The sequence below is a fragment of the Scomber japonicus genome, chromosome 24 (genome assembly GCF_027409825.1).
Source record: "Scomber japonicus isolate fScoJap1 chromosome 24, fScoJap1.pri, whole genome shotgun sequence".
Taxonomy (NCBI): domain Eukaryota; kingdom Metazoa; phylum Chordata; class Actinopteri; order Scombriformes; family Scombridae; genus Scomber; species Scomber japonicus.
Genome location: NC_070601.1, coordinates 9749219 through 9774290, shown reverse-complemented (window position 1 = coordinate 9774290; position 25072 = coordinate 9749219). Strand labels below are relative to the sequence as shown.

The 25072-nt window shown below is 44.6% G+C and overlaps 1 protein-coding gene across 1 annotated transcript in view; it reads left to right on the top strand.

Annotated features, from left to right (window-relative positions):
- Positions 1-2700: 2700 nt before the first annotated feature.
- Positions 2701-25072, top strand: part of nrp2a (neuropilin 2a) — a 62520-nt gene continuing 40148 nt past the window's right edge. Inside the window, exons 1-3 of the mRNA XM_053314772.1 lie at positions 2701-3418; positions 12152-12332; positions 22495-22676. Of these exons, the coding sequence (XP_053170747.1) occupies positions 3322-3418; positions 12152-12332; positions 22495-22676 (460 nt within the window). The 5' untranslated portion in view covers positions 2701-3321. The remainder of the gene's footprint in view (positions 3419-12151; positions 12333-22494; positions 22677-25072) is intronic.

Below are 25072 nucleotides of genomic sequence, written 5' to 3'. Positions count from 1 at the left end.
TGGTAAGACCTAAGGGGGGAAATACATTAGAAATAGGGCTTCGCATACTGCAGCTGCAGGTTAAGTGTTTGATTTCACTGCTGTGGCACTTAAACACAATCTGACATTGAGACATGCAATGTCCTGGTGGCTTTTTTAAGCTGGAGCTCATAGCATGCCACGTGCTTGCAAGGATATGAGTTTCATTTTAGTCATTGGCAGCATATCTCACTCATTACTCTCCTATAAATGTCTGCCTTGCTGCTCTCTTCTTTCCTTCTGTATATACAGCAGAGGAAATGGGTAGTCTCTATGAGTGGTGGTAGCCAATGTGGCTGAATGCACGTCACCTACAGAAACTCATATTTCATCAACAGAAAATCCAAGAAAATATTTGTAATAGTTTGATTGACAGGTGATCTCTGGAAGTGCAGTGCAGCATTTAAGGTGCTGCCAAAAAACTGTAATTTACCACGAAAGCCATTACATACACAGCCAAGTATTGTATATAAAAAGCTGCAGTGTATGTTTTCCGTTGTGGGATAAATGCAAACACATTCCACTCTCACTTCCTCTATATCTCTCTTTCTCCCAGGTTCTCTGTTGCCCTTCATTAGCCATGCGTTGACCCAATATTTTGGCGGTTCAAAGCTGATGGTGGGGGCAGAGATGTTGACAAATGGGAGAGAGGGGTATCAAATGACCCCTGGGGACTGGGAGGCGGGGGGAGCAGAACAGAAAGTGACCCAGTGTTGCTTGAAGGGTTTATACTAGCTGTGCTTACTCTCTTTATCTCGATATCTCTCTCTTGATCTCTGAGGAAGGGTCGTAAATGGGGTGAAACGAAAATCAGCTGCTGCTCATCACCAAGACCTTTTTTTTGTTTTTGTTTTTTCGGCATAGACACCTTTATTCAGAAGTTGACAGACAGGAAACATGGGAGAGAGAGGGGGTTGCGACATGTAGCAAAGGACCTCCAGCCCGGACTCGAACCGGGGTCAGCTGCGTACATGGCATGCGCTTTAACCACTCGACCACCTGCGCGCCCCACATCACCAAGAGTTTAATCAACGCTTTCTAATCAGCAAACACATATAAAACACACACAAGCGGCACAGGGGGGGAAAAACAATCAATCATAAACAACTCCACAAACATACCACATGGCAAACTGGTTTATGCCAGTGTGGACCCCGCCACCCAGAGGTCCAGATTAGCCAATCAGAGTGACATCTGACAGCCGCCGCACCCTTGGGCTAGAGGTGGACTTAAAAATGACTGACAGGCTGTAAGAAAGCTGCAAGTTGATGGCATCTAGTCAACCTGGGGGTACGGAGCAGCGGGGGATGACAGTTGACTGAGGTGACAGACCGACAGTGACACACAGACTTGTCATACAACCTTCTGTCAAGGACATTGAGGTCTTTAGTTGACATTGTTTACATCTGTCTTCAACCAAGAAGGCACACTTATTATTGTGTAAAAAAAAGGCTTAATTTTTAGTGTTTATCAGCATCCTCTGGCTCCATCTCTGCTCTAGTCTATCTTCCTAATTAGAGACACTATCAGAGTGCAGATAAGTGTTTCTATTCAGTGTTGTTGCTGGAGGAGCAAGGCACCAACACTTGCAATGTTTGGCTCAGTTCTCTTCAAAATGCATGCATCTATACTGTACATATGGGATGCCAGAAGGTGTACAGTGTGTTACATTGCCTCCAAAAAGTTTTCCCATGTGTCCTGACCTTTAGGGATGCACCTAGCTGTTCCAAATAAAGATGCCAGCAAGGCTACATACTGTACCTCATTATACAGCCAGGCCTCAGCCAGTCCATTACATTACACAGTAATATAAGCCATAGGCAGGGCACATGGGCTGGACGCTAGAGAGGCCTTTCTCAGCAGATTATTTTGGGCTCACTACTGTGTCATTATACGGCCTCCCGCTCTGTATTTAGGCCTGTTGATTGTAGGGCTGAGATTGGGCAGGGCTGAGGTGGGCTCTCCCTAGATTGAGTTGAGGGCTTGGACATTGGCTCCCTCATTTGATGTGTGTTGTGGTGAAAGGCAGCCGTGTGCCGTTTTGCTATGCACCCCCCCACTCTCCCCACCACCCCTCCTCAGTCAGACACTCCTCCCTCTTTCTCACTCTTTCTTTCTCACTCTTTCTGGGATTTTCTATTCCTCATCGCACCTCTCTGTTCCTTTGAAAACAGCCCCAGGAGAAGTTCTGCTCCCTAGTTTACCATCACAATATGTCTTATCTAGGTATTATCTGTGGAAGAGTTCATATCTGTGGTATCATCTGAAGGTGTGTGTGTGTGTGTGTGTGTGTGTGTGTGTGTGTGTGTGTGTGTGTGTGTGTGTGTGTGTGTGTGTGTGGATGTATGTGTGAGAAAGAGAGAGAGAGAGAGAGAGAGAGAGAGAGGAGGGGGTAGAAAGCAAGAGAGAGCGAGAGTACCCCCCTCAACACACCCACCCACCCATAATCAGCGACCGACGGGAGGGGGCGGAGTTGAAGCGCTGACTGTAACGCGATAGCTGCTCAGCTCAAAAGCGCGATCACTCACACACACTCTTTACACACACTTCTCAGACGCGTACCCAAGACACACGCTGGTGTCGGAGCCCGAGCGCAGGCTGCACTGAGACAGAGCCGTTACCAGAGAGAGACACACACACACAGGAGCGAGGGCTGTGTCGCAGGAGGTGGTGTGACATGAACGATCCTTTTAGGAGGAAAGAGCGCAACACTTTTTTTCATTTATTATTCTGTGACTTTTTTGCGGCGTTTAGAAGGTGATTGTGACTGTCTGGCGGAGGTTTCCAGGGCTTTGAGAGCTGTTACTGTGGACTTTTGCTTGCTACTACGAAACCCTTACAGGGGAGCCAAACCTCGTGTGCGCAAAATACGCGGGGACGCTGACACGGAGAAACGGGCAGTGGGAGCCTCTCAATCGGAACTTGAAGCACCCTGGAGCCGCTGTCCAGACTCTCCGGAGCAGAGATATCGCCTGAAGCCTCTCAGCTGCGGAGTACACGCAGTATTTATCAGGGAGTTTATTTGTTCAGTCATTTTTGGATAAGGTTTAGTGGCAACGCTCCACTGAATGGGCAGACTTATAAGGCAAAGGACTGAGCAAATAAGAATATCTGAATTTATTCAGTGACATGTAGTTGGCACAGTTTCCTCCACCAATGGTCTGATAAACGCCGAGGGATTATTGAACTGGTTTAGTTTTGACTGCTGCCAGCGGTTTTTGGTGTTGAAGGGGTGTGGATTTTTGGAAGAACAGCAGAATTTATATTCTACGAGGTGGAAACATTAGAAACTTAAAGCTCTCTATGATTTCTGCATCATCCAAGATGGATTTTGTGTCATCGTTGATTGGATTTTTAATGGCAATGTGTCATCTGGCATTGAGAGTCAGAGGAGAAGAAGGTGAGTTTTAGTTACTTCTTTTGATTTCGATTTTACGCATGGTCTCAACCAAAACACGTCAAATGGAAAATAAATATTTTAAACATGAGAGGTATCGATTTAGTCTGAACAGCACATTTAATTAACCCTTTGGGGCTAAACCTTACAATTATTTTACCATTTTTTAAGAGCTCCATGCGTTTTAAATTATTTCATTGCACATATGGTTTACCATGTTAAACCATTTTATGGGGAAACTAAATTCACACACACACACACATATATATATATATAATTATATAATTCAAGCCCTTTGCCAGGCCAGTTGTTACACATAAGCATATTTAAAACTAAAGAACTTAGATGCTTTCATCAAATATTAAGAAGATTGAGAAGATCTGTCCCAGCTTGACTAAGTTCAAGATAGAGCCTACCATCAGCTCACTGGACTGTGAATGAGCCAATTATATGCATGAAGCTTTTGAAAATTCAAACACATTGTTTACCCGAGTTGCCTGTTGTTTTTCTTTGATTTAATTATTCATCAAGGGAAATAAACAAACCCGCGCCTGATTAAAATGCTATTCCACATCATGATGAAAACAGCTTTTAGGCGTCGACTGAGCCATAACCTGCTATTTTTTTAAAATATCGCTGGTGCCTAAGAAGCCGTGCGTAAAAGCTACGCTGTCATTGTAATATTGGACTAATAGGCCTGTAATCATCCCCATTATAATCATTATCTTCATCAGACACCACAAGTCTCTCTCCTTCATTATCTCCCCGTGCTCCTCGAGTTGTGTGTGCTGGGTGAAGGTGGCTGAGCGCCGGCAGCTCCAGTCGGCGGCGCACCGTCACCTTCGTGCGCTCTCAGCAATCAAATAACAATAAACGGGGAGATTATAGTGCGGCATGAGCTGCAGAATAGCAGCCCTGGACCTAGGCAGGGCACAAAATTAGCACCAGCCAGCAGCCAAATGCTAGTAAACATGCAAGTGGTTGGTAGATTTGCTTCAGTCACCAGCCAAAGAATAACGGCAATCTATTAAGTGGCTGGTAAAAAATGAACATTGACTATCCATTTGGCCCGTGGACAAAAAAGTTCACTTTGCATCCTGCAGGCAAGGAAAAGCACTTAAAAATGCTCATTCTTACCGTTAACTACGGAAACGACTCTGTGACATAGGTTACGTTTACAGAATGAATCCCACATTTGATTCACTAATGAAAGTGCGCCAAATTAATTTAGAAGCCTATTGAAAGGCAGAATTAACACCAGGAAGCATGATCAAATAATCAAAACGATCAAACAATAATGCAGTTGTTGTTTCATTATGTGAGCAGAAATGCGCAGGATGTTGACAGGTTTGGAAGTGCTGGTGGGAAAGGATACAGGGGCTTACCACGCAGAGAAGTGACGCGACTCATGGATGACACATGGCCTCTCGCCCCGTCATCCTACTCTTACATAGTTTTGGGTTTTACTGGTTTGACTCACGGTGTCACAATTAAATATTTTATGTAGACTTGCGCTTTCGCTGTTTGTGGTCAAGGGAAATTTTGCCACAACAAAGAAAAAGAACAATAGTAGTGTATATATAATGTTACTGTAGTGTGTGTCTGACGGTTCCTATCTTAAGTTCACATCTAACTTCATGACACCTTTTTCTTTTCCTATTATACTGCACTAAGTAATTGTTTTTTGTCCTATATGTACAGTAGTCTACATTTAGCTGCAGTGTTTCTTTTCACTGTGAGTAGGAGGGGTGAAGAGCTGTTCATGATCCTATGATGATTGTTGAGCCTTCACAACAGTAACCACTGGCCTGCCTCAAAACGAGATCAAGCTCTTTTCAGTTCATATGGGTTCTTCTTGTTTACGCTACTTGTTTTAAACAGGACAGTCATCCCAGCCATCCCTCTATCCTTGTGAATGTGTGCGTGTGTGTGTTTTACTGGCTGCCTATGTACCCGTTGATCAGAGACAGATGTGGGCCTCTTGGCAGTCATCAAGCAAGCAAGAAGCTAGATCCCCCTACCCTCCCTTCCCTCTCTTTCTCTCTCTCTTCCTCTCCCTCTTTTTCTCCTCTGCCAAGACACTACACCGCATGTCCCTGCCTCCATGCTCCCCTCAAGAGCCACATTACACACAGATGCCAGAGGAAAAAGAGACTGAAAGAGAACAGAGCGGAGACAGAGCGGGGAGGTTCAGAGAGACAGGAGAGAGGAAGAGGGTGCAGCAGGGAAGGAGAGAGGGAGAAATATGGGGTGGTGTGCGGGGGGGGAACAGAGAGAAAACAGCGAACACAGAGAAGAATGGAAGGCACATGCAAAAGCTTCATTACAGCTACCCAAGGCATCCACCAAGCCGTAATGCGAAGAAACAGAGGGGAACAAGAGAGAGGAAGACTTGGAGGAGAGAGCAAGGTGGGGGTGGGGGGTGAGGGAGGTTGGATTGTTCATCAAATGGAGTGTGAGAGGAAAGGGCAACATCAAAGCGTGCAGGGGTCACAGAGTTAAAGCAGCACTGGACGGACGGGGAACAGATCGCATTAAGGGTTTATGAAGTGACACTGTCGTCTGGGGTGACACAGCTAAAGTGGGGTAAAATCACAGACAGGGCTCTGCGGGGAGAGATTTTACAGGTCGAAAGCGAAAAAGAAGTGAAGTGGATGTACCATCAGAAAAACATCAGACTCACATGAAAGACTTTTGCGATTATAGAGAGTTTGTGCTTTTGATGATTTGGTTTCAACACTTTCCAGGTAGCAAAGATTTCCCTCAAATGATGAGGCATCTCAGCCAGAAACCTCTGTAAGTGTAAAAATCATATATGGTCTTAGGGTAAATGAGCCGTGAAAGATATAAGGTGGCTTGGACATTTTCAGTTGTGGCCTGCTGGTCTCTGCTGGTGTCCCCCTCATGCGGCTTAAAAGTCCCTTTTCATTTCTCAAGACCTCTTTGCTGCAATGCTTCTTTCCAAGGCAGAGAGTCTTCCACTCCACTTGTACTGTAATCACAATAGTTTGACTCGGTGACATGTACATTAATTACTCTGTACCACAGGCATTAATATTCAGGCCATTAAGCAGCTCATTTGCATGTTTATTGAGTGGGAGGCTGTGCATCCTTTCCACCTATGGTATCATCTTTTTCCAGAGTTCGATTTCTGCTCATTTAATCATTTGTTTTTTCAAATGTTAGCTCCCGGGTGAAAGGACTGTCTCATTTTTACTCTTCTCTGTTTGCTTTTTTTTCTCATGCACCTTCACCTCTTCTCCCCTCCTCTCCTTTCCTCTCCCACCCGCTGTTCAATTCTTTGCATTTCTGTGTGTTTTAATCTGCCCCAGCCTCAGAGGTATCAGCTGCGAAAAACAAGGTCACCTATTAGCATTCATAGCCAAAGACAAACTGAACGGTCCGTTCAATACCAGTCAGGTATGAGAGTCACAGGCTCATGCAAAGCCCTCGAACAGCCCGCCGCACTTGGGGTGAAATTAAAAACAAGACCCCCATAAATAAAACAGAGCTGGGTCTTTCGCTCTGCTGCATTAGCCGCACAGGGGGGTCTTAACGGGTGCTCAGGGACAGGTTTAGATGGAAGCTTGAGAGGGTTAGCATTGTCAAGAGGCAAAGCATTTTGAATTCATGGTAATTCACATGTGGGGCTAAAGAGGAGAGGGTACAAGAGGAAAGAGTAAAGGGGGTGAATTTAGAGACAAAACCGCTTTTGTAGGAGCTGTATTTCACCCCAAAAAGCCTTTTTTAAGCAGTCAGTTCCGCTGAAAGGTAACATTCTGTGAGGCGGGGAGGGGGGGGGGGTGGTGGAGGCAAATCACCAGGACTCTCGCAGCAAAGCTCATTTCTTCACAGCTCTCCCTTGCTGATGTAGGCTCTGCTATTTCCACTCTTTAGACAGGGAAATCTTTTGTAAAAAGCCTCGGCATTGCAGGTTTGAGGCAGTCGCACAGAGACAATAGAGAGCACCATGGGAGAAGGAGACATGATACTGTAGTCAGGTAGTGTGTAGGATTAGGCCCACACCATTACCCCCCTGCAGGCACCGGCAACCATCTGTTTACTCGATTGATCCATTGAACCATTGATCACGATGGCCAGCTCTGTGCATTTAGCTGATTAGCATGGGGCACTTATCCTGTTAGGGTAGGAGGAGTAGAAAGGGAGAAAAAGAAGGAGTCAGAGGGAGAGGAAAAGAGGATTTTTGGATATTATCTGCCTTTGATGTGGCTTTTGTTAGCTCTTAAACGGAAAAAAAATCCTCCTTAAACACATTTGACACTGTTTAACGGAGAGCTTATGTCTGTGTATGTTGCTTTTCTGAGCTGGTTGTTGTATGTTGTGTTTTTTGGTTTCTTTATTCTAGCAGATAAACATCAGTACAAGACTACTTTCTAAATGTGCCATTTTGAACCGACTGAGAAAAGCCATCACAAAATATGCATACACTACAGCTAATTCTCCACCTACAGTCTTAATGCAACATGCAAATTAGACATTGCGTGATATTAGTAAGGGGTGACACTCAGAGGTGAATGCAACAAGTATGGAAAGCATCAAGGTTACTCCCAGAAAGCTTTGAAACTGGCATTTTGATATTTAACCACATATCAGTAACGTGGATTTTTCATTAAATGTGAACTCAGTTCTCTCGCTGTCACACCTCCAATACCATTAATAGCGCTCATACCACTGCTGCTTCTTTTCCAAAGCGCTGCCATTCTGCCTCATCATAAAGGTCTGAAAGCACAGGGCGATGAAAGTGAATCTCTTTTCTTCACCCTTCCTCCTCATCCTCTCACTCTCCTTGGGTCCAGTCTATTGTGGAATGGGTGAGATTAAAAGCAGTCAGAGAGACAACCCCTGCTCTTGACTGAATGGATGAGTGCTGCCCACTCTCCCCTCTCATTCCCTCACTCTGGGCGATAGCACTTTTTAATTAAGGTGGGGGGGTGTGGGGAGGAGGGGGGAGTTGAGGGAGGGATGGGCGAGAGACACTAGGAATGATGGAGGGATTCATCAGCGCCTCTCCGCACACTCGCAGCTTATCCCAGAGCGTGACGCCATACTTCCCCAGATAAGGCGGCTAATAGAAATGAGAGCGCGGGCGTGCACACACACACACATACACACACGCACACACACGCACACCACTGAACGTGAGCTAAGACATGCAGACATATGCACATTTTCCCAGATAATGAAGATAAAGGCACTCACAGCGGGTACAAAGATGTCTCTGGGTTTGACTGTATCTGGAGTGACTACATAAATCTGCGCACACACACACACACACACACACACACTTTAATTAACATTAATTTCACTGACACAATATATGCTTACAAAAAAAGGGCTCTCACACACACACACACACACACACACACCTTCATTTGCAGTATTTCTGCTGCATTTCGGTTTCGTCCACACAGGTCTCAGAATAATAATGAAAAACACACTTCTGCAAATACACTCTTACATAGAGTGTACACACACACACATAATAGTGATATTGTTCCCATGTAATAGGGGTTTGGTCCCTGCACGTTAGAAACATACTGTAGGTGGCACTTGTATGTGTGTGTGTGTCTGTGTGTCTGTGTGTGTAGACAGATGAGCCCCTCTAGTAGAAGAGACAGCGTAATTCATGAAGCTTGCTGGCACCTCCTGAGTGCTTCCCCTGTTACTCATCCAATACCACAAGTTCTCACCAAAACATACTGCTTGTCAGCTTACACTCTCACACACACACATACACACACACACATTCATACATATTTTATACTAACTAATTGCCACGGATATCCAAGCAATTAGGAAAAAATACACATCTCCATCATTCTTTATTTTTCTTACCATCAACAGAGAAATGCACACACCCAAACACACACATGCTGCTAGTGCCGGCGTGTGTGTGTGTGTGTGTGTGTGTGTGTGTGTGTGTGTGTGTGTGTGTGTGTGTGTGTGTGTGTGTGAGAGAGAGAGAGCGAGCACTGACTGACAGAGGTTTCCCAGTGGGGTCAGTGTCTACAGGGAGCCGCTGGATAGCAGGCATGTCTTAATGAGGCTCGTCAGGCTCTCTGCGCAGCCCACACACACACACACACACACATGCACACACAGTCGCTCCATCTCTTCTCTCACTCAGTGCATCTTTCTTCCTCCCTTCCTCACCCTCCATGTTTCTCCTTCCTCATCACCTTTTGTCGCCTCTCTCTCTCTCTCTCTCTCTCTCTCTCTCTCTCACCCCCCCCCTGCCTGTCACACATCCTCCCTCTCCCTCACTCTACCTACCTATGTCTTCGCACCCGCCTATCGTACATCAACCCCACCCACCGCCTTCACCCTCCTCCCCTTTCGATCAATCTCCCCCCTTCCATCCCAATCCATCTTTTATCCATCGCCTGACCGTCTCTCCTCCTTTTCAATCCACCGGTCCTCCTCTCCCTCACCACTCCTTTATCCCTCCTTTACTCTTTCATCCTCTCCCCCTTCCTCTCCTTTGCTCCTCTCCCATTTTCCTCCCAGCTGTAATCCTCTTCCTCCTTCTCTCCTCTCCACCCTTCCTCCTCATCCTCCTTGGAGGCCATTGAATTGGCAGCTCAGTGAAAAAGTGTCGAGGCTGCAGGATTCTCCCCAAATGGCTTAATCTGCCGAGGCTCTGCGTGCTGATAGCCTCCTGCACCCCTTTCCCTACATAGGCTTCTCAACAATGACTGTCTGTCTGAACAGCCACAGCAGATAAAGAGATGTCTGTGTGTGTGTGTGGCTTTCTGTCTGTCTCTGTCATTGTTTGCCATCCCCACTATCTTTTTGAAATTTTTCAGTTTGCTATTTTTTCTGCCTCTGTCGACCCTCGTGATTGACAGGCCCTCTGTATGTATTTGGATGTGTGCTTGTGTGGGTGGCCGTTTGAACATGGAACAGAACCCGTGTGTATGCGTGTATGCGTGTATGTGTGTATGTGTGTGTGTGCGCGTGTCTGTGAATGCGTGGGTGTGTGTTGAAGTGCGCATCCCCGTGAGTGCCTCTGTGTGTGTGTGTGCACATGCAGCTGAACTTGTGTGCATTTATATATCTGTGTAACAGCTCGTATGTGTATCTGTGTGTGTGTGCACATGTGGGCGGCTTGAGTTGTGCACTCACATGAAATCACCGGCAGCTGTGTGTGCCTGGTGTGTGAGCGTGGGCGTTGCTCCTCTCCAGTAACAAAGTAAGGAAGCCATCGCAGCTCTATCAAATGTCAGAGAATCTTAAGTGTGCCTTTTAAGCACAATAGGCGGTGGAAATGTCAACACTTGAAGGGTCTATTACATTTCAAGCCTTTGGTGCTTTTTTTTTTGGTGCTTTTTTTCCGCTTCCTTTATTGATGCTTTCACAGAAATTTGAAAGAAACAGGCAAGAATATCAACCCATTTATGTCAAGAATAGATTCAGCTCAGCGGCTGAGTGGTTAAGCCCACTATTTGGTACTGCTTTGTTAATGGCAGTATACCATAAGATTTTGTTTGTTGCCTGAAATAACTCTGCTTTCTTCCATCTGTGGTGTTTTCCTTATTTGGCCAATATATGTCTGCCGCAATATTGAAAAAGACATTATTCTCTCCTTGAGTTCAATATCACGAAGTTCATTATATAGAACCCACTGGTGTATCAGCAACCAAGCACACACATGCAGACATATACAGTGGAAGGTTGAGCGCAAAACCACCCCCCAGCTGTTGTCATGGAGAACACATCTTGCCTTTGCCTCCGTAAAGAATAATAACGCCTGCAAATCTATTGCAATGCAAAAGTAATAAAACAGCCATTGTATACGATGCTGTGCGTGTGTTAGCGTGTGTGTGTGTGTGTGTGTGTGTGTGTGTGTGAGATGTCTCATTGGGTGTGTGTGCATGTAGAATACCCGCATACATGTTCCTTTTGAATGCTCATGTGAGTTTATGTGTTTTGCGTGTTTGTGGGAGATAACGCAAAGCGCAAGAGCTGTAGTAGCTGTCTGGGCGCAAGCAGAGAATAGGGTCTTTGTTGCAGTGTTAGCTTCTCATTACAGAGTCGGGGTGACCCCCAGAACCCCGCTAGACAGGCCGTCTGTGTGTCACTTCCTGTCTAAGCCTGCTGAGCGATGCCATTGGCAGGCTATTGTTCCTGGGAGAGCGTGATAGGATCAGAGAATGTGTCCTAATGTTTGCAGATTGGCTTGCCGGAGCAACAATTACACTTGGAGAAAGCTCCCAATGGGGAAGTAGAGAGATAAGAGCCTGGGTGTGGAAGGGGGTGAAAAAGCCTCTGTGTGTCTCTCTGCTTATGTGTGTATGTGTGAGTGTGCCCACCAAATGCGGCAGTGATGATCTTTTATTGTTTTAATAGCTTACCCATGTGGTCCCACTCGCATTGAAAATCCACAATGGAGAAGTTTTTCCAATTTCCTCCTAACTGGTGGCCTAAATTGCTTTCTTTGTTTTACTGTTCATTTGTTGCTCATCACATCTTTATATAGAAAAACAAGGTAAATGAAGGCGCTCCTCTGAGTCACTGTTTACCGGGGATTCTTATGGTTTGACGCTGCCCTGTTGCCCTGTTGACGGATGTTGAGATGCACCACGACTATGCTGAAAATAAAACACTCACAAAATTGAAAGAACTGTTCATGCATTTTTTTGTATTTTACATACAATAACTGCTGTCTCCCTCTCCATCCCATTCCTCTGTCTTTCTTTCTGTATCTCTCAATAGCAGTCCCAGAGTGCGGGGGTGTCTTCGATGCCAGCGAGGCAGGTTACATCACCTCCCCCGGTTATCCTCTGGAGTACCCGCCTCATCAGAACTGTCACTGGGTCATCACGGCGCCAGAGCCCTCGCAGCGCATCGTCCTCAACTTCAACCCGCACTTTGAGATCGAGAGGCTGGACTGCAAGTAAGACGGGGAGGGGGTAGATGGCAGTGTGGAGTCTTTTTAAAGAGGGGACAGATGCACTCATGTCATAATAGACAAGGCTGGATTAGTACTCACAGGGGCCCCCGGCACTGACACTCATGGACCCCCCACACCGCACAAATCACGTCCACCCGATGTTACCCACCCTGGCCATTCTAATTATTTTGAGCTTCCAGTCAAGCTAACATGTCAAATCACACACCTGTTTGTAAGTAAGTGCTTGAGCTGAGCTGGGAGCAGGTCTGCCCACACTTCAATGAACCAAGTGCTGAAGTGCTCAAGGTGATGGTAATATTAGTATTCTCTGAAAAACCACCCAAGCAGACAGCACAACAGTTATGACTGATACATGTGACTGTATATACAACAATACACAGCACAGCTGAATACTGGTTTCCAAATAAGGGTCAGTAAGTGAGTGAGTCAACTTCACACACTGTAAAAGCCAACATATAATGCACTTGACAAATCAACTCCCACAAATATGCCTATAGCAGCATCATACCACAGTGACGCAAAACACATGCTAAGCAAACACACACACAAACACACACACACACACACACACACACACACACACACACACACACAAACACACATATATATGTTAATTCAGAGATCAGGCGCTAAAAGTCCAGCTCCAACCTAAACTTGAAGCATCAAACATCATCATACCGCAAACAAAGAAAAAAAGAGGGTTTTTTTTCTCCCATCCCGGAGGGCCCCTTTCTGATCAAGGGCCCTTGGGCACTTTGTAGACCATATGCTAGATTCGGGCCAGATAATAGAAAGTCTGTAAACCCCTCTTTTATATCAGAGTAAAATTGCTTTGACCAATAAGGACTTCACAGTGTATTATTATTCTAGCTGAATGGTGATTTGTGGTGACATTTTCATTAGTATTCTGCCAAAGCGTTTTAAATCATTTCCTGTAGAAGCGCACAGATTTTAACATACTATTATAATTCACTGTCAGCGCTTTTGGCTTGATTCTAAGTTGCTGATACATTTTCCACATTCTGACCACACCAGGTCAATCGCACAGGAAATTTTAATTGTAGATTCAAGCTTTCTGCAAAATGCAGACCATTAAATGGACTGTGTTTGTGAAATAACTACTTATTGGGCACATAAGCTTTCCCGTCGTTTTTCACATTCACACCATTACACACATTATGTCATGGATGCTGCTTAGCCTTTTTAAAGGCTTCTCTTTGGTAATTACTGTGTTAAATTCCTTGCTCAAAGGCACATCAGCTGCACATAACCTCAATATTTTAAAGAGCAGAAATTGTTGCTCATTTCAGTTTCCACTCCCCAAGTTTTTGGCCTCATTCGCACGATTGTGAAAACAGACGAGCACAATAAAGACTGAATGGAAGGAATTATTCAAATAATTAGTCCATGTTTTCCTTCCACTGGTGAAGTCAGTGATGTAGGACAAGAAACCTGGGTCAATATAAAATGTTTTTGGTTTTATTTTGCTAGGAACCAGATGATAGAAGCTCTTGACATCCAGAAGGACAGCACATCGATTTATACACCACAATCGGAAAGTTGAGGCAAATTTTGAGAATCATTTTTGTGTATGTAACAACTTATCTGGCATTATCAGGACAATCCAGCTGTAATCCCCTTCCATCTGATAACCAAATGCCAGGGAACTTTTGAAAATGAGTGTGTCTGAGTTTGGGCATGGAGGCCAGATAGCATGAGGGAAAGACAGACCAGATGGATTAAAAGGAAAAAAATCATGATGTAGTTTGAAGTTTGTGGGGGAAAAGTCAGAGAGGGAGGATAAACATCGAAGGGAAGGAGGAGAAAAAGAAGAGAATGAAGGCCAGCTGTTTCTCTGGATATGACTATGTTGGTCAGTTTCCTTTCTCAGAGACATGAATAATCCAAATCATATGGTCTCCTATTGTCTTTGACCTCAGAGGAAGAAGGAAAGAGTCACGGTCTCCTCTGTTTAATCCAGTTTTATACAATCAAGTCAGGGAGAATGTTTCACAATTCACCCATTCGGAGACTTTTTTGTGTCCATTTGGTCTGTTTAAAATGACTTATCAGTGTACTCATTGCAATTATGCCTATTTATTTCCCCTTTCTTTGTTCCAGCCCTCCCATCTCTCTGTAAATTGAGGAATTAATAATCCTAGATGGGTGTTTTGGCATTGTTCACTGACAAAGCACTTTGTCTGGCCAGGAGACAAATGTTACTTTCATGTGTACATCAATGGCCGCTTTGGTGAAAGGGGTTTGTAATGATTGTCGGCCCTATTCACACAGTTGCATCATGTTGCAGTGAACTGGAAATGTTATTCTGACGTCTTGGCTTTGTGTCTCCAGGTTTCTGACACTTTCTGACAAAGGCAAAATACGTTGCATAATTATCTCCCTCCCAATATGTTTCTCAGTAGTAACGCTTTAACACCAGAGTCACTGCGTCAACAGTGTGGCACACTGGACTTCCCCGCTGTAGTGCGGAGAGGAATGGCGCAGCTGTTGATAAGCAGTGTGTCAAGCAGTTTCTCACAGCCCAAGGCATGCAGGGCAGGAGGAGGCCGAGGGAGGAGAAGAAGAAGAAAAAACTGAAATGCCTCCTCTCTTTTCCCTTCCACCGAGAGTTTTATTAGGATGAGGTTTTTTTACGCTCGCCTGGAGGCCTTGGCCTGCACTCTAACACACACTCCCACTCATCCTGCATGTATGAGAGTGTGCGCATGTGTGTATGAGACACAGAGTAAGTGAGCGTGGGTGGCAAACGGCGTCTACATGTGAGTAACTTTGCAAACATGTAAGCAAAAGCTAGTTTATAAGAATTGTCCACTCCATCCCTCTTCCCACCATCCATCCATCCATCCAGCCTCCAAGTGATCCCCCATCTCAAAGGCCCATTAGAGAAATCGGGGATCACGCCTGCATTTATTTATGTGTAACCTCCAGCACTAATGTGTTTGCCCATCTGTGTTTCATGGAGGATGCATGTCCCTTTGGGGCACAGAAATTACAGCAGAAATAAGTGGAAAAAGCCAAAGTACAGCTCGATATTCCTGCTCCTTCCGTCCTATGTTATGCATTTTACCCGGATTGATCCGAGTCCTGTAGCACTGTTACGGATAGCTTCCTTTTTTTGCCTGAGCGATTAGGCACGGCAGTGTGATTGAGCAGTGAGTGAGTAGATTTTTGCATGTTTTCACGGTGAGGGGAATCGCATGGGGCGAGGAGAGCTGGAGGGGTGCAGAGGTGGAGGGCTCATCGTCTCGGTCAGGGCTGAAAATCTGCGTGACAGCTAGGATTACAGAGACGGCAACAGAGAAAACCAGTTCTGTGTTACCTGAAAGACGCAGAGCTATGTGGTCTGGACTGCTGATCGTGGAAACAGAACACAGTAAAAAATATACATGATAACACGGTGATAAAGATTGTAAATGGGCATATGTTTTGGGTGGATATGCTTAAGAACACAAGCACGTACACACTTAAGCCTACAACCTGTCGGTTTAAGAGTGCTCATAAACCATCATATCCCCCCTTGGGCACTTTAGGCTCTTATAAAACCAAGAAAAGGGCTTGGTCAGCCCATACAAGGGGTCTAAACTCTGGGTAATATCCCTGGCCAGCTGGTGATTTTCCCTCAGTGAGTTCAAACAGTCAGTACTCGGACGATATAACATAGCCAAACCGCGGCTGTGCTGCAGCAATCAAATCCGCAGCCTTATGCAGGTGCTCCATGTCTGAGGTGGCACTTTAATTCAGGATTTCTTTTCAGGGGGAGTCCGGCCGCGTGCCAAATAGCTCTTACCTCCGGGCTGCCAGCCGATTGATGTGAACTAAATGTAATAAAGGCTAGATGAAATATCAGGCCCATATCTCTAATGCAATCTGCCATCACCAAGCCCCAGGATGCTACCTAGTGATATACCAGGAGCTGAGGAGGGGGGAGAGAGAGAGAGAGAGAGAGAGAGAGAGAGAGAGGAGTGAGGAGGAGACGACTCTCCCTTCTTCCCTCCCTCTCTCCCTTTTTCTCTCATTCTCTTTTCTTCCTCCCTCCCTTTTCTTGATCTATGTCTTCCCCCCCCCTTTGTTCTTTCATTCTCCCTCTCCTCTAGCCTGAGGAGAACGTGTTTTATTTTTACACACCTGAATTAAACATAGGAACCAGCAGAGTCACATACAGACTTATACACACAAACACACACACAGAAGCGCCATAAAACTGTAGTCATTCAGGAAGATCCATTTCTTTCACCTTTGTGGTTTTCATTTTCTCACTTTTATTTGGTTTTATTTGTTATTGGATGTAGCCTGAGGTGAAAAGAAATATAACTTTATACCTTCAAGTCTGCGACATGTCCAGTCACAGTGAGAGGTGTCACCAACATTTAACAACTCTCCTGTGTTTGTGTGAGTGTGTGTGTGCACGCGTGCGCCATGATATCACCCTCTCACTAATACCCGAGGGTGGGGGCAGTGAGGTGTGGGATCAATGTCTGTATTCCGCTTGTAATGGGAAATCGATAGATGATCAGCAATGGCCAGAGGGAGAGAGAGCGTAGGAGATGAAGAGGAAGAGGAGGACGTTGATGGTTAAGGATGAAAGGAGAGACAGATGAGTTGCCAGAGGTCATGACTAAAGGGAGTTGTTGAGATTCTGATCTGTCAATATCTGGCACTTGGCCGGCGTTTAGGACAAGATCATGGTCATCAGCATCTGGCGGTCATGACTATAACAGCTGTCATTGCTGTAATGATGATATAATAGGTGGGAAGTGTGATTAAATGTAAAAATCAGTGTTATCAAATATTTCAAAGCTGTAAGGTTCGTCTATCCTCTCTATGAGATATTTGCATACAAGTAAAGGTGGATTTGTGGATCTAAACTGAAATGTATGTTGGTGTCTGGATGTATTGCAATGCAGCGTGGGAAAGCTCTCATTGCAAATATATGTTGATAGAAGCCGATTAAAATACATCCAGCAGGGGCAGCAGGGTCAAGGCTTCAGCCCAGACAGCAGTTATAGTCTGATGTTTCAGATCGATGCTGCACTAGAAGGTCCTGGGGCCGAGACCAGATTGCCTGTGGTCAGCGGTTTGGCCCCAGTCATCTGTAAGTATGAATCTGTGATGGACAGCAGAAGAGGGAGCTGAGGCATGAGGAGATGAGGAAGAGGAGTGCTATTTGTTTTTTGGTCTAGATTGAAGATGGCAGGCCCTGTAGATCTGCAGGGATTTTGCTCCCAGCATCTAGTTAATATTTCAGAGGCACTTATGGTTTATTAGAGTCCCCTCCGAGGGCAGGAGGAGTGGGTGGTAGTGTGTGTGTGTGTATGTAGATGCCTATGAATTTGTGTGTGTCTGCTATACACCCTCCTCTTTACTCAATTTCTGCTCCTGTATATCATCAAGAGGGAGAAGAAAGAAGACGACAGATGCATCTTCGTTGTTTACCGGATCGGAATCCTGTGGGTTTCTGCGTTCCAAGAGTGGAAAACAGGGGGTGGGGGCAGAGCAGAGCAGAGGTGAAAATCATTTCAACTGGAGGCCTCAAGTGTCTGGGTAGAGCCAAGTTTGGTTTGCTTATATTTGTGAACAGCTGTTACTCTTTTATCACCAAAACAAAATAAATCAGATGATATTTTGTGTAATTTCGATTCGATTCGAACTGAGTGCTTCATGTAAATGTAGATGAAGCATAACGAAACACAATATCAGGTAGCTAAGTGAGAGCTCATTTGCTGAGGGAGATGACCAGACTGACTGGTGTTTATAGCAGGGGGGAGTGACCACTCAAGGTGCCCTAAAGCCACAAAACTGGAGTTGTTAGGCCTATAAATATACATACTCACAGTGTATACATACCACAGTTATGTTTCTCTGTGGTGAGGCCGATGCCTGCAGGAAATGTCCCTGGTCCCCAACAAACAGCGAAAGGTGTGAAAGGCAATTAGTCGTTTTGGCGGAGGGGTGGAGTGATATATGAGAGCGTAGGAAGAGAGGACATGTCTGGACTGGTGCAGAATTACTGGCCCTGAAGGGTTTTTAGTTTCCTTAACCCCTCTCCCTCTGCTTCAGCTATTCTCTATGGGTGTGAGGAGGGGGAGACCGGTGCCCCATAATGGCTTCCTAAACACAGAGCCGGTCATGCAGTTCCAGACAGACTTCCAGACAGACAGAAAGCTGGGAATGGGGAATGGATGGTGTCAGACATAGGCGGGGTTTTGGATCAAAACAACTCCTAATGGAATCTGGATCTAGATGAGGGGCTGCGTGTGTGAGTGGTATGTGATGCTAATGTGTGTCTTCGTGGGTGTGTGTGTCGCAATTTATGTGTACGCACATGTATGTATGTGTGTGTGTGTGTGTGTGTGTGTGTGTGTGCAATGTCCTGGAATGCGTTTAAGTGTGTATTTGAAAGAGACAGACAGTGGGCTCTCACACGTCAGACCCTCATGCATGTATTCATCAGAGCCTGGGGAGAGGCTGAGTGAACAGGTCAATAATCACATCTGAGGAACACTCACTCACTGACGCTAATCCACGACAGGAGAGAGGGAGAAAGAGAGAGAACGACAGAGCGAGACAGAGAGAGAAAGAAGGAGAAAGACCCACTCCAAAATCAATTAAAACCTAATTAGGCTCCCAGCTCTTTCGTTGGCCTTTTATCCGTGGTGTTGGCAATACGACGCTGAATATGTACACACACTCCTGTGTTCATCTGTATCAGTGTGTGCTTGTGTGTCTGTCTATCTGTGTGTGCGTGCGTGTTTGTTGGCACATTTCTGAGTGTGTGTTTTCCCTAAGCATGTGTCAGTTACAGCCCTAAGCAGACGTACTTAGGGATAGTCGTGGCTCTTACAGGCTCACTGTGGGAGCTCGCCACTAAAGCCTTTTACGATCACCTCTGTAATGCAGGATTACAACCAAGACATGTATAAGAGAATTGGACGACGGCTACTTTACTCAATGGCATGAGTGCTCTTGAGACCTTGTGCTGATTTGCTTCAGCCACAGCCATCACATACTTTAACTGCAAGGATGTAGAGGAAGCAAGCATGTCTTCTTACCAATGTAGGAAGTCACTCCTGAGCACTCCTGAACTTCCATTAGGTTGAGCAGGGGAAGGAACAGCCAAACTTAATGCAGCAGATGTGGCAATATCTGTACTTCTAGTCCAAAGTCTAGCTCAAGCTTCAAAAATGTTGGCTCCTGCAATTCCCATAATCCAATCCCACTTTCTAAAATAGGTTTCTATTAAAATTGTTGTCTGGCCACAAGCCCAGTCCTCCAGCTCCACACAAGATTATACCACTGTTTTCTTAGGCTGAGTCAAAGGGTATTTAGCATGACTATTATACTGATGTGTAAAATTGTTTGGATCCACCCTTAACATTCGAGTTCAAAATAGGATCTATCTTTCTGAAGCCAAATCAGAACAATTCCCAAAACTGATTCATCACAATTGCGCAATAACAATACTTGGCTGTTCATTTTGTCCTTTTTTTTGCATTCATAAAACCGCCCTCTTCCTACGCACTGTTGTCTGTCAGATGCTTACGTGGTGCTGACAATGTTGGTGGTGACATTACAGGCTCAATGCAGCATTTTCACACATTGATCCTCACCTGTATGTGTGCTGCTCTGACCCAGATTAATGTGGTTGGGATTATCCCTCCATCAGCAGTCTTAGCTTGAATGCTCTGTATTGGAATCAATACACTGCAGGTATGAGATAGCCAAAAAAGAAGCTTAGTGACTCTACTTAATCCAGGTTTCATTCCAACCTGGCAGTACAAAAGCTGTATTAGTGCTTAGATGCCACATAGAAACATAAGCTAGTGCTGATTGGTACCTTTCAGCTTTACTTGGGGAAGTAGTGACAAAAAAACAGCAACCATTTCCTGTTTAGAACATGATGAAGTTGCTCTTTCTAAAACCCAAAGAGATGTCTATGATGCTTTTTCTGCATCAAAGAGCCCATCAAAGTAATTAGTGAGAGAACAGCGGCCCTGTTGACTTTTAACGGCTCCATCATATGAACTAATTGAGATGGGTGTGTTTGCATGCGTGTATGTCGGGAGGGTGTCCTCAACAGCGCTTCAAAGCTCCTGCGGCGATGCAGTTAGTTACACAGGGAATCACAACATGGGAGGAAGAAGAGGCACTTTAAGAATAAGTGAATGAAAAAAAACAGGGATGAGACCAAAATTACAAGGATATTATTCACAGTTGCACAACTTGAAATACAACAGCATGCATATTTAGCGGCAAAAGGAGATATATACACACACAAACAGCACCAACACAAACATACGCTTAGAAAAGTGAATGAATGCCTGTTCAGGAAGAACTTCAATCCAGTAAAATTTGATGTAACTTACTTAAAACACTACTTGAGATAGTAGCAAACAAAAATTACAGAGATTTCCACACCTTACAATATTATCACAACCCAAAATTATTACTTAAAACCCAGTAGTTCACAGGCATGGGCTCGTCCCTTCTTAATCATATCAACAAAGCTACGGTATCAATTACTGGAGGTTATGCCCAGAAGGACTGTGTTTTATAGTAAATTACAGTTTTCGTTGTACTAACCAGTCGTAACAATACTGTCAAGTAAATGTAGAAATTGAAACTTTCCCCGGAAACAGCATCTGGAGTAGCAGATGGCTTCGCCTCATAGGACAATTACAGTGTAACAAAGAGTGTAAAAAGCCATTTAAACACACTTGGGGTGATGCAAGGGTACTTAAACTTTAAAATAAAACATCATTCATTAGGGGAAACATCTACTGTGTTCATCATTGCTCATGCTGGAGTGTTTTTACCCACATTATCTCTATTCTCCTCTATTCTGTAACATTTATTAGACAAATGGGCTCATACTTGGCATGATAACAATATTGGGCTGGATTTGAGGAGTTTCCCATAGTGACAAGCATATTAACTTTCCTGACAATGAGTTTTGCCCTGTTTTATTTGTCCGGATGTTGTAAATCCACCCATGCGGCATTCAAAAAGGAGTAAATCAAACATCACCCACATGCAGTTAAGTGTGTGTCTGCTCTGTCTGCGACTGCGCTGTTGCATCTATTTAATAATGTTAGTGGTATGACACACAGGGCAATGAGCTAATTCTGGATCAGCCAGGTGGGGCTCTCTCTCTCTTTGTCTTTCTCTCTTCTCACACACAGACATAAAGACACACACACACACACACACACACACACACACACACACACACACACACACACACACACACACACACACACACACTGACCTGACAGTTAAGAATTTGCTTTTATCGTTCGGGGTCAGTTGGTTAGTCAAAGGTCATGATGAGCTGAGAGCTCAAGCATGTGGAAGCTAAAATGTGAGGTGTCTTCACATTTATTTATCCTAATTTCTTTCCCTAAGCCCCCCCTCACCCCCTGCCCTCTTAATGTCCTCACCTTTCCTCCCTTCAAGCTCTTACCTCTTTATTTTTTCATGAGCTTCCCTGTCTATTTTTACACTCTGTTTTAATGAATCTATCCAGCTGCTTATTTGCCTGCATCTTAATCCTCAGAGTGCAGCGACTCGTTCACATATGTTCTGTTTGAAACACAACCCTTCGTCCTTTTTTCTTTCCTGTGATCCAAAATTCAAAGATTTGGGGTTTTCTGGCCCCAAGCTGATGTCAGCAGGATTTCAGTTTGTAGTCCTGAGCAAAACTGGGTCGGATTTGTTAGAGCTTGATTAATTGAACGCAACAGCGGAAAAATAGCACATGTAAGATGGAGATGGTTTGATTAAGCATGTGGTGAATATATTTATCTGTATCTTAGCATTGTTTTATGTGCCTTTGCTTGGACAATGTGTATTCTGTCCTGAGGCTGAAGTCATAATGGTAAATAGCTCCACACCTGTCTGGTTTTTATTAGCTTAGCTTGTTTCATAACCCTATAACTATCTTTCTATGTTTATCTCCCCCAATCTCACGCCTTGTATCTATTTACTTCTCTTAATCTCTTCCTGTTGTGTTAAGCTCTACGTAAATTAAAAGTTAAGATCGTTCCGAAATGTGCTTGTGACAAAACATTTCAATGCAACAAGAAATGACATTTATCTTTGTTATGTCTCTTTTTTTGTGACTCAGGTATGATTTCATCGAGATTCGCGACGGAAATACAGACAATGCTGACGTTCTGGGCCGACACTGCAGCAACATCGCCCCGGCGCCGATCATCTCATCAGGCCCCTCCCTCCAGATTAGATTTGTATCAGACTACGCCCATCAGGGGGCGGGCTTCTCTCTGCGCTATGAGATCTTCAAAACAGGTGAGGACATATTAGTAGCAGTATGGAATGAGAAAGTTGTGCTTGATTGATTGGTAACATTTTGGACTATTTGCATAATGATCATTGGCTGTTTAATTTGATCAATATTCTTAACGTAATTTAACATATGATTAGTCCCACAATATGATTATCTATATCTGAACTGTGTGTTTAAATATCTGGAATTATCCAAAGACGTGTGGGAAACATGAGTTTCAGACAGTTTTCTGCACTATGAAGCACTATGAATACTTAAGTTAATGATTTTGTCCAGTTTGTGCCATGTCTTTGCTCCACGTCAATGGCCCAAAACCTGTGATCGTTCACCCCTGCAGTCACCAGCACTCTCACAACAATTTACATCAGCAGAGGCAGCCAGGCATGTAAACAAAAGTTAAAGAGATTTTTAAGTACTTTCATGCCGCCTGAAAGCATGTGAGGAATGCTTGCTTAATTGGAGCGGGATCAACTTCCTTTGGGTTAGGGTTAGAGAAAGGGTTGAGATAGGCTGGGTGTAGGCAGGAGGAGGTGGTGGTGGTGGTGGCGGTGGCGTTGGGATGATGGAGAGAGCTCCGAGGCAACTTGCAGTTGGACTTTAGGTTAAAGGTTTATGGGTACAGGCGGAGGCGAGGAGATTGATGGGGATAAGTGTGTGCCGAAATGGAATTTTCTCGAGGTCACTGAGGTGCACAAGGTGAAGTGCACTTTGCAGGTGAGGGTGTAGTGGGAAGTATATTTGTTTTGGTGGCGGTGGGTGGGGGTATTTGTGTGTGTTGTGGAAGGAAAGGTGAAATGATCAGCTGGCCTTGAGGCAGCTGAGAGATTTATGTTCAAATGAGTCACCAGCTGATTGTGGTAGCTACTAAGCCAGCCAACATTCACTTAAATTGTATCTTGATTGAAAAGCAAAAAATTGAAGGAGACTTTCAATCGAAAGCCATTGAAAAAAAGTAAATGTCCGGGTATAATCCGCACAGAAAATAAGAATTCCTCCTGCAGTAGAAACGCGTTGAGTTATCACCTCCTACATATGAAAAACATCTCTGGTTTTGTGTCAAATGAATGTGACCCAGATTTGATGTTCAGCTCTGTTACCAAGGCCACCAGCTCGAACCCCGATAATGTAATAGTGTAGATTGCATCTATCTCTCAAACACACACAAACACACGCACGCATACACACATATGGACGGATGGATTGAAAGCTGGTGGATGGGGGATGCGGTTGCCATGGCTTTAACAAGATCCTGGTATAAATTCAGGGGGTATAAGAGATTGTGTCACTGTGTGAGCACATGTAGGTGTCTGCTCGATGCGTGTGTGGGTGGTTCCACTCAGCTTGTTGTGTGAAATTCTGTCTGTCTGTGTGTATGTGGAGGTGGACTTATAGATGCGTGTGTGTGTGTGTGTGTGTGTGTGTGTGTGTGTGTGTGTGTGTGTGTGTGTGTGTGTGTGTGTGAGAGAGAGAGAGAGAGAGAGAGAGAGAAAGAGAAAGAGGTAGAGAGAGACAAACAGACACAGACACAGTGGGGAAATGATTGGGGTGAAGGGAGAGCGAACGACAAAGGAAGAGTGAGTCAGAGTGAAAATGTATTCAGGATGCGTGATTGAGGCCATGTGTTAATTACGGCATTGCCAGCGCCTGCACGCTCTCTCATCACAGCTGTTTGTCTTACCGTGGCAGGCCTGGGCCATGGGTTTCCACTAAACACTGCTTACAATTTCTGACGAGAATGCAGAGATCCCGACTGAGACGTGTTTATTTACCAGAGTGGAAGTAATTGCACTACTATTACTATAACTTTAACTTCAACTTCAACTTTCAACTCTATTTGCCCCCGGAGGGCAATTGGTTTTGCGGTAAGACATAGATACAAGATGATAAAATGCAAAAAGAGTGCATCAAATGGGGGTGGGGATATGTGGGGAAGGCGGGGCACTGACTGTTGCAGACTTGGGGAAAACAACATTGGTCTTAGGTTGACCCTCCCAATCATAGAAGTGCATCCAAGACTAAAGTGCTGAATTTTTGGACATCAATTACAACATCATCATATTTCCAATGTAAATACAATATGAATATGAAACTACAATTCAAGAACCTGTTTATTTTGCTTTAGAGATGTTTTGATTAAACTGTAGTTAAAGTCAGTATCAAAAGTACAGAAGTGTGATGGTAATCCTAAATTGCACTGGACTGTGTGTGTTCAGTGTATCAGTTTGTGTACGTGTGGGTGTGTGTTTGTGTACAGTATGTGTTTTTAAAGGGTGCGTCCTAGTAGAGATAGAAATCTCAGCACACAGCTTGGAGCTGTGTTTGTGTGTGTGTGTGTGTGTGTGTGTGTGTGTGTGTGTGTGTGTGTGTGTGTGTGTGTGTGCACGCATGTCCAGTTTCC